Genomic DNA, 9,957 nt, shown 5'->3' with positions numbered 1-9,957 from the left:
GGCATTTTTGAAAGATTTTCAATAAAATAAAAATTAATTGAATCAAAGAACTGAATTTTGAACTAAATTTATAAAATTGAGAAAATGAAGCCAACTTAATCATAAGCTAAGCTCAAGGCTCATTCAAAATTTGAAAAATAATCCAAAAATTTTCTGAATACGTATGCATTGAAATTACGGTTTTTCTATTGAACAGTGTTTACTCCTTGTGTTCTCGATATTAGAAAAACTTTCTGCGTCGATTGAGAGAAATTTTTTAAACATTAGGTATACCAAAATCGAAAAAAGCAAAATAAAATATGTAACAAATGAATAAATTTGAATCTGGAATGAATTCAATTTTTCATTCGTACGTTACAAAATTCATTTACAAAAAAAAAACAAAACGATTCCTAGAGCAAAATTTATTTTGTATTCGACATCTTAAAAAAATCTACAAATGTACACGTTTTACATCGGTTTAAGTATTTTCAGGTAACTAGTTGCAAGTGCTTTTTTCAAGTGATCTTATAACAACTGAAAATTAGAAATCATATTTTTAGACGATTTATTACAAACGATCATGAACATAACGTGAAAAAAATTAACGTACTTCGTTGCTAAGAGATCTCTATATTAAAAAAAAAAGCAGTTCACATAATTTTTCAACGGATATATATGTATATAAAAAAAAAGGTCACAACAAATGAAAATATAAACATAGGCCCAGTACGAAATTGGTAAACTTTTTAGTACAAAACTTGTACAAATTATCGACTAACAATAATTATACATTGTATTTCATGGAAGAAAACGAAATACGGAATAAAGTGAGGTAAGTATAGTTAAAAACTAGAAAAAAAGAAAAGAAAAATGGAATGTATAAATTAAGTGTACTCGTTTTACAGCACTTCGCCAATGTAAAGTGGTAACAATGTTGTATTTCAGATCGCAGAAAATTGTGTAAATTTTCGTTACTCAAAAAAATGATATAACGTTATAAAATATTCAAGGTCGACAGACAGTGTATAAATGTGATATCTCGAAACGGATATGATATATCTCTTTATATTAGTAATTATATTACGAAAAGGGTCCGTTAAAATAATACTTTATTCGGAATGAAATTTGTTTACGCCCGATAAGGAAATTCCTCGTCAAGGAAATACCGCTCGCTAATGAAAATTTAGCAAATCGAAAATAAATGCATTGAAAAATCTCTCGCCCGAGCGGTTCAAATAGGTACTCAATGAGAAAAACATAGTATATAATCTATCATATGACTAGAATTAACACGGAAATTTACGATCCCAGAATAACGAGAAAGGCGTTTCAATCGGTAACGCTTTTTGCTTGACTTGTTGGTAATCGACGTTGTGAATTTGTTACGCTGTCGACTATCTGGGCTTTTCTCCGATTTGTAAAACATTGAATAATACTTCGGTGGAAGAGTCGTCGTCGAAATTGCCTATATCTTCTTCCGAAGAATCGTTAGGAATTGGAAGGAAAACAGCCGAAGCTTCGTCGTTTATTATTTTCTGATGGACGTCTTTGACATTCTGCGCTTTATGAATTACGTGACATATAACGCCGCCTATGCATAATAATAGTCCGAAAAAATTGACTAGAGTCATCGCGTCACCGTTCCATTCTACAGCTAAGACAACCGTGCAGACTTCCTGAAAGATAAAGTAAAAATAAATCAAGTTATGATAATTCAAAATGAAAATGTATGGGAAAAAATATCATGTTATTTAAAGATTACTTATCCACAAAATAAATAAATTCTTTTCCCTTTTTTTTAAACCCAACCCATGGAAATTGATACGAAAAAAAAAGGGAAAACTTTGGCGTTTGTTATGTATACAATTTATAAAACATTTCGAAATACCTTAATGTTTGTCAATTTCACGCACATGTTTTGACAGATCACGAAAAAATTACGCGATAACTTTATTGTTTCAATTTCAAACATATCACGAAACGTTGACAACGCAATGATTATCATATTACAAACGAACACGATCTACTCACTTTTACAATACCGGAGACAGCGAATGTTAAACTAGATGTATGCCATACGACTAAAAATTCAGTGACTTCTAAAGCAAAAGCTATCAAAGATCCGCTAATAACGAGAACAGCCAACTCGTACGTATTTTTTTTGACGCTTATTTCATCAACGACTAAAGAACCTGTAAAATGAAAAACCTCAGAAAATGGTTCGATATTTCGGGTACATTTAATTTTTTCAATTTTTACCTTCCATCAGAATTGAGAAAGGCCAAATTAAAAGGAACATCCACAGTTGAATATGGTACATCATATCAATAGGATTTCGTAACCCTAAATTACTCTGCTGCATGACAAATTGAGTCAAAGTCCAACGAAGACCACTGTAAAGCATCGTAAATTATCATTAAAAACACAATCGTAAAATTTTATCTCAATTAAAATCGAAAAAAAAATTCCATTACCTTATGAAAGACGCCAACAATACAAGTAAAAAACCACTTAGTTTGAATTGGGTAGATTTATAAGTAAACATAAATAAGCCTCCAGAAATCATAAATACAATCAGAAATATGCCCCATGACTGAAAAAGAGAAATTTTAAAAATATTAAAACACGAATAAGATGAAACATTTCTATACTGCTTAACTCATTGAAAATATACCTTTTTCTCCAGACGAAAAATAAGTGCGAATAGTAGAATAAAAACAATCGCAGTAGATTTAGTCATCGTGTATCTGAAAAAAGAAAAAAATATATAACAGATCATTTCGAAATTAAAATTTGACCAGCTTTTGAATTTAAACCACTTACAAAGATACAGTTATAAGCTCCAATCCCCAATTAGAAAACGCCACGTCCATTCCTCCGGCAAATCCTATAGGAGCCAGTTTCGTAAAATTCGTCGTCCAATTCAACGATATTCTCTTCTTGCCGGTGATACATTGAAATATACGCCGGAATACGGCGGCTAGGAAATACTTTATAACGAGATGACATGATACAGCAGTCAATGGAAGTTTATATTTCTGCAGAAAATAATCGAATCAGGTGGTTGAAGACGTAATAGATTCAACATATGGTTTTGGGAACATACCAACAGGAACCAACGTTGATAGAAGGTTAAACCGATGGAAAATATGAAGTACACGAAGATTATAAAACTAGTCGATACTGTTAACTTTAACCATTCTGCATTCTGGCCGTATTTAGCGTTATCCTTGTTACTTGTTGAATTTTTCAAAATTACTTTCGCCATTTACCCAGCGAAGTACGAAGTTCAATCTGAAAAAAAATCAAAGCGAGCGAATGAAATTTGCTACAGAAGTATTACAATATGGTTTTAGAATTTTAGGCTGAATTTTCACGAAGGTAGATAATAAATTATCGTAGTTTACCTGAAGGAAGAGTGGAAGAACGTATGTTACAAAGTTGTACGACACAGACACGGAGTAAAATTCATTTCGGAATGAAATTTAACTGCGAATAAATTAAAGAGGATCATTCTCAGCAATGACTGAATGAACCGGCTGTGAAATGCAAATTAATTATGTATGGAAAAACGAATAATTTGATATGAAAATCGTCAACGTAGATGAAAATAAACGAAAACAAAAACATCTGTTTGAAAAAAAAATAAAAATCGTTTTTAGACTTTTTGAGGATTCCGTCGTTGAGTTGGTTTCGAGATCATGCTGTAGAGTCGCTAATGTAAAGCTCTTTAATACAAGTATGGAAATAGATTATACTCTTAAGAAAGTCATAGGATTTTACGTAAGTTTTACGTACTGCGCAGTGCGCGAGCAAGCATCAAATCAACTGTTTACGTACAACGTTGCACCCCATTGGTTGCTCCACCCACCTCTACCGCGTGACGACACCAACCTGCCATGCGCAGTACGTAATATATACGTAAAATGCTAAGACTTTCTTAAGAGCATAATCTATTTCCATCAGAGTTCAACGGGTACCCGGATCCGCGGGTATTACCCGGATCCAAAAATTATCCGGGTCTACCCGGTTCATTATCCGGGTAGAAAAATTCTAGAAAATGACGTCATTTTGAGCAGTTCATCTTTATATCGCTAGGATCGCTATATAAAGATGAACTTTTTTCGTCACTTTGATTTGGCAACGTCGCATTTTTCATTGTTTTTCACTACCCGGTTCCGTATCCGGGTAACCGGGTTGCTTTCCGGGTTAAACCCGGAAACCCGATTATCCGGGTACCCGTTGAACTCTGATTTCCATACTTGTATTAAAGAGCTTTACGCTAATGTCGCCAAAGCAGTGTTGTAGAACATTAGCTCAGAAAATACTCGCTCAAATTAAATTCAAATTAATTAAAGCTATTTTTATTTTTATTTTTTGATTCATCATTTAATTAATTAATTTCAAACTTATTTTGATAAAACAATTTTTGCATTATTTTTTTCAAAATATTGAAATTTTTGCTCAAATTGAAAAATAATTAAAAAAGTTGAAAGAAATTTTTCATTATAATGATGACAAACTTGAAAATTTCACTTGGTTTATTTTTGTTCATCCAGCTTGAAATCATACAACGTTGAACTTTTGGATTCTTTATCAATAATTTTCAAGAAACCAAATTTTTCCATCTTACTCATTTTTTTTGTAATTGCGACGTTGTGGTTAGTTTTGGTTGTGATGTGTTTCAAAAATAATTCTATCCTTATGTAAATGATCTTGAAAGTTACCTTGAATGATTGCCTTTCGAAGGATTACTCGTAAATCGTATTCCAGTGATTTCGTATTTTCTCTACTGTACTGGTAAGCATTATCTTGTTTTGCAAAATGACTTAATCTGTCTCTATTGTGCGCCTTGCTCAGCAGTTCATCTAGAAGAACATCTACGTGACTAACTCATGAGATACTTTTCATCGTAATATATTTGCTCGATTGTTACTCTGCATGCTAGATTGAAAATTGATTGTAACAGCTGTATTCTTTTTGTTACAGACTGATGCTGAAATGAAGAAGAAACATTTGCAGTATTCGATAATATTATTATCGTTTCTATTCATCTCTTCGTATTATTGCACCGATTTGACAGGATTAGCTTTTGGAACCAAACGCGTAGGTTTACCTGCAGCATTTGGAGATTTCAATTCGGACGAACTCACTGATCTGTTTGTCATTCGTAAAAATGAAAAAGGATCTTCGGTAGAAATCCTGTTAGGGTCGACAAAGGAACCGTATTTCAATTCTGTTGGATTGGTATGCAATTATTCACAACGTGTTGTCAGTGTTGTTCCAGGCGATTTCGATGGCGATGCCCTTATGGATATGCTGGTGATTGCTACGCCAATTCCTCCAAACGGCTTTCTAAATAATGGCTATATTGCATGGGGAAACGTAACCTCATTAGAATGTATCGATGAACCATTATTTCAAATAATGGATGAACCTCTGGCCATCGATTTTTCCAAAAATATGAAGGCTGATTTGTTTGGAGTGAATAAAACTGGAAGCCGAGTTCTCTGGTTATTCAACAGCTCCAGAGTTAGTCCTCAAGAAATACCTTTGAAATTACCGAGTACTGCTTTGTGCGAATTAAGAACTCCTCATTCACACGCATTTTTGGACCTTAACGGAGATAATTGGCCTGATCTGTACTTGACCAGTAAATGTGGATTTGAGGTATGGCTTTGGGACAACGATGCATCAACTTTCAATTATAATAATACTATTAAATCAGTCCCAGTTGATTCTAGTGTAGTTGGACAAACTTTATTTATGGATTTGGAAACAGCTGATGAGTTGAATCAAATTGTTCCTGTTACTAATGGACGCAACAGTAGCTTACTTGTGTATCTAGATGGTGAATGGCACGATTTAAATGTAAACTTCAAGGGTCCGAAAAATCAGTGGGCTTTCCTTCTCCCTGGAATGGGAGCGTTCCCGGATACATTAACATTACATGCAGGTGATTTCAACAACGATGGGTTTGTTGATATATTGGCTACATTAGCTCAAGCTGTAAATATGGATCAACGTGGAGTATTTCTGTTCGAAAATGTCCCTTGTTCCAAAAATTGCAAAATTAGTCGAACATTCGAGATACAATGGAATGCGCTCGAACCTTTCGGCACTAACAGTGTGATGGGTATTTTTTATGACTTCATGCAAGATGGTATCTTGGATATAATATTCGTTAAACAAGAAAAAGATAAAAAAATCATGTCAGCATTTAAAAATGATCTCGACTACGACGCAAATTTCATCAAAGTAATGGTGATCACCGGCTTAACGAACGATAAAATCGATCTACCACCTACACTATTGGGAACAAAACGACACGTATTCGGAAGCAATCTAGCAGGTCCAAAAATACGCTACAAAACAACTACTCAAGATGGAACTTCACGAACCGGTGTCGCCGTTCAATTACCTCAATCGGCTCATCTCGCTTTATACCTTCCATATACGATATTCGGTCTCGGTCGTACGCCTAATTTCATCGAAGACCTAACCATCAGTTTATTCAACAAATCTCGAACGTGGAATCAAATTATACCAAATTCGCAGCTAATCGTCGCCCCAAAAGGTGAACCGAGCCAATGGACGGCTCAGTTATTCGTCACCCCGAGTAAAATTGTTCTACAAACGGTGGTTGCTCTTACTGGTACGTGTATCGTTATCGGTTGCATTATTGCCATGTTACATTGGAAGGAAAGAAAAGAAGATCGAATCGAAAGATTACAAGAAGCTCATCGGTTCCATTTCGATGCCATGTAGTTCTCCCGAATAATTTTATATTTTAAATGTTTTATACGAATTTTTACCTTGTTCTTGCGCATGCAAGTATTGTTCGAAAAGTACTTACCGTATGTGTTTCGTTGCGATTTGATGTAACCCTCGATGACCAAGTTCGTTTGGCTTCATTTATGATTTTCTAGTACATATCGTCGGTGTTTTGAAAAATTTACATTCTTGAAAATCCACGTGTTTGAAAGTGAACATTTCATTATTTTCCCTCATTTTAAATTCAATATTGTTTTAATTCATGGACATTTATTTATGGTTCTCTTGAACGAGATCAAGCACAATATATGATATAATATTGATTTCATCTGATTGTATTTTTCTTCTTACCTTGTTTGAAATACATATGTGATTACCTGTTAGTTTTAAAACTAGTCATAATGTTAAATTGAAGTTTCATTCCTTCTTATTTTTATTTTATTATTCTTTTTCTTCATCGTTCTTGATTGTTTGTTATTTAAATCGAAAATAAACGACCATTTCTGTATTATAGATGTTGATATACATTTTAATTTTTTTTTTTCAAGAGTTACATGTTTATAACATTTTAAGCGATGTAAAAATACCTGAATGTTTTTTTTTGTATTTATTAAATAAATGCCTAAGTACATGTATCATCGTTGTGTACAGTATGTTTGTTTCGAAATTATTTTCTGTCGGTAATTCGAAGAATTTGTTGGTAATTTTCTAATTTTCCATCATTGAAGTTTTTTCATCGTTGAAAAACGAAATGCTCTTTTAAATTTATTCCTTGTTTTACAAATTAATGAAATCGTTACCAGAGAGTGAAAGCTGTTGAACTTCGTGTAAGTACACCACAAATAAGTTGAAAACATCGAACTATTTTTAACAATATATCAAGTACGAAGCATTGCAGCTGACATAACCGTACCTACTACTACCTGACAGCAACAAACATAATATTCCTATCTCGCATTCTCGCGTTCGTATGTTGCGAATTATAGAGCTTTTTTATGAGTGGCAAAGCACAACGAGCTCAAAGAGTTATACATTTTAATGGAATTAAAAAAAATATAATTGGTGAATGGGAAAATATGTATTAATGTCTAGGATATCAGGCACACTAGTGAATGGGTGATCTCCACAATTTCATTTTAAAAATTAGTTCTTCCAAATTCAAAAATGAGAAAATTGAAACCCAAATTGTTTTATTTTGATGTGAGCCTGTAACTCTTTCAACTCGAACTTTTTTTGTTTCATGACATATCTACCTATCTATATGAGGAGCTTGGTGACAAAGTTAGACAAACGCCACGGAGGGCGCATACGGAAAGGGACCTAACGACCAAAAAAAAAAAAGTTCTCCGAAATTGTTGTAGGAACCCTTTACAGAGTTCCTACAACAATTTCGGAGAACTTTTTTTTTTTTTTTTTGGTCGTTAGGTCCCTTTCCGTATGCGCCCTCCGTGGCGTTTGTCTAACTTTGTTACCAAGCTCCTCATATGTATTACATAGGTACTTACCTAACTAAATATTTTCAATGCTCCATTTTATACTGAAAGCTCAATTTTAAATTTTGAACACTTATTTATATTTAATGAATCACCTTGACTTGATGCTTCTTTTGAAGGTTGTCTGCCTGTCTTCTTAAGGTCGTTGACCCCTCTGATTGACCCCCCTCAAGGTCACTGACCTGATCGTCTTTCTTCTTGAGGTTGTCTGCATGTCTGTCTGGCTTCTCAAGGTTGTCTATCAGTCAGTCAGTCAGTCTGTCTGGTTTTGGAAGGTTGCGGAGGGAGAAGCTTGTAATTTTCTCCCACTACAAGGTCATTGACCCCAGACCCTTCTGAATGACCCATCAAGGTCACTGACCTGGTTGCCTGTATGGCTGACCTTTGAAGGTGATTGACCCCTCTGAATGACCTCTCAAGGCCACTGACCTGGCAATCTTTCATCTTAAGGTTGTCTGTGTGTCTGCTAGCTAAGGAAGATCACTGATCCACTTGTGTAGCCTCTCATGATCGTCTGTCCACCTGTTTGGCCTCCCAATGCTGTCTGGAGGACTGTCTAACTGTCTAGCCATTTAAGGTCATTGACTTGTCTGTATGGCTTCTCAAGGTCGCTTGTCCTCCTGTCTGGCCTGTCAGGTCTCTCAAGGTCATCTGTCCGCTTGTCCGACTTTCCAAAGCTCCAAAATGCAAAATGAATTTTGTAATTAGAAAGCTATGCTAGCTTAAAAAGCAATTTTAAATTTCGATGCATACCTACTCCAAAATTTGATTTGAAATTTTTTGAGGTCATGTGACATCATTTTTCATAGTTTAGAGGCCATTTCAACTCTGGGAATTAATTTGAAATTTCTTAATTTATAGGCCAAGCAAACTATAGGGTAAAAATTAATTTAATCTTTAGTAGTTTGGAGGCAAGGCAAACCCCAATAATTGATTTGAAATTTTGTAATTTGGGTGGAATGCAAACTCTGAGAATTTGAACCTTCATATTTCGGAAATCATGCAAACTTGAAAAAAAATATTGAATTTTCATAGTTTAAAGACCATGCAAAGTCTGAAAATTGAGTTGAAATTTTGTAATTTGAAGGCCATACTTACCTACAAATTCTGAAAAATTTGAAATTTCATAATTTGGAGGTTATACAAACTCGAAAATGAATTTGAATTGTTCGGACGCAAGGTAAACTTCGAAAATTGATTTAAAATTTCTTTCGCGTAATTTTCGCATTGGGGGGGGGATATTTTATAATTTCGAAATATTTTTAGAAATATTTAAATAAACATTGATTGATTGATTGAATTTGGAGGTTATGAAAAATTCAAAAATTATCTAATTTGATTTTTCATAGGGTAAATGTGCCTAAGTTTGCGCACCTAATTTTCAAACAGTCACTACTTTTTATGAAAAGGAGCTAGAATATTGAAATTTGTACAGAAGGTTCTTCAAACATTTGGCTATGATTTGCGCCAGAAATAAAATTTTTAATCGATTTAGTTTTTGATATTTTGACCAAAAACTAAAAAAAGTCAAATGCGCAAACTTAGGAATATGCCTTCCTAAGATTGCGCATTCACCTTCCCAAGATTGTGCACCAGTGAAAAACATAGAAATTCGTCAATATTGTTTAATTTATGATGAAAGCAAACAAAATGTCTCACACGAACGTGGATTTGAAACTTCTGAGTGAACCACACTGGAAATGCGCTC

The 9,957-nt window shown here is 34.0% G+C and overlaps 2 protein-coding genes across 2 annotated transcripts; one reads left to right on the top strand and one right to left on the bottom strand.

The window, feature by feature from the left end:
* Positions 1 to 389: 389 nt before the first annotated feature.
* Positions 390 to 3,604, bottom strand: LOC135848987 (solute carrier family 35 member C2). Its single transcript, XM_065369104.1, has 8 exons — positions 3,390 to 3,604; positions 3,089 to 3,276; positions 2,806 to 3,020; positions 2,657 to 2,729; positions 2,457 to 2,575; positions 2,242 to 2,375; positions 2,014 to 2,174; positions 390 to 1,658 (listed from the first exon to the last, which is right to left on the bottom strand). The coding sequence occupies exons 2-8, from the start codon at positions 3,248 to 3,250 to the stop codon at positions 1,377 to 1,379; spliced, it is 1,146 nt and encodes a 381-aa protein (XP_065225176.1). The 5' UTR covers positions 3,251 to 3,276; positions 3,390 to 3,604; the 3' UTR covers positions 390 to 1,376.
* Positions 3,605 to 4,562: 958 nt separating this feature from the next.
* LOC135848986 (T-cell immunomodulatory protein) lies at positions 4,563 to 7,391 on the top strand. The gene is made up of 2 exons (XM_065369103.1): positions 4,563 to 4,782; positions 4,972 to 7,391. The coding sequence occupies exon 2, from the start codon at positions 4,984 to 4,986 to the stop codon at positions 6,748 to 6,750; it is 1,767 nt and encodes a 588-aa protein (XP_065225175.1). The 5' UTR covers positions 4,563 to 4,782; positions 4,972 to 4,983; the 3' UTR covers positions 6,751 to 7,391.
* Positions 7,392 to 9,957: the final 2,566 nt, after the last annotated feature.

This window comes from Planococcus citri, chromosome 5, assembly GCF_950023065.1.
Source record: "Planococcus citri chromosome 5, ihPlaCitr1.1, whole genome shotgun sequence".
NCBI classification, from domain to species: domain Eukaryota; kingdom Metazoa; phylum Arthropoda; class Insecta; order Hemiptera; family Pseudococcidae; genus Planococcus; species Planococcus citri.
The sequence above is the reverse complement of the archived record's forward strand: the minus strand, read 5'-3'. Positions and strand labels throughout refer to the sequence as shown.

Coding starts and splice junctions, on each gene's coding strand:
- LOC135848986 (XM_065369103.1), top strand. CDS start 4,984: ATGAAGAAGAAACATTTGCAGTATTCGATAATATTATTATCGTTTCTA.
- LOC135848987 (XM_065369104.1), bottom strand. CDS start 3,250: ATGGCGAAAGTAATTTTGAAAAATTCAACAAGTAACAAGGATAACGCT. Junction 2,730..2,805: donor GAGCTTATAACTGTATCTTT/GTAAGTGGTTTA, acceptor TTCTTTTTTCAG/ATACACGATGACTAAATCTA. Junction 2,576..2,656: donor TTTTTCGTCTGGAGAAAAAG/GTATATTTTCAA, acceptor TCTCTTTTTCAG/TCATGGGGCATATTTCTGAT.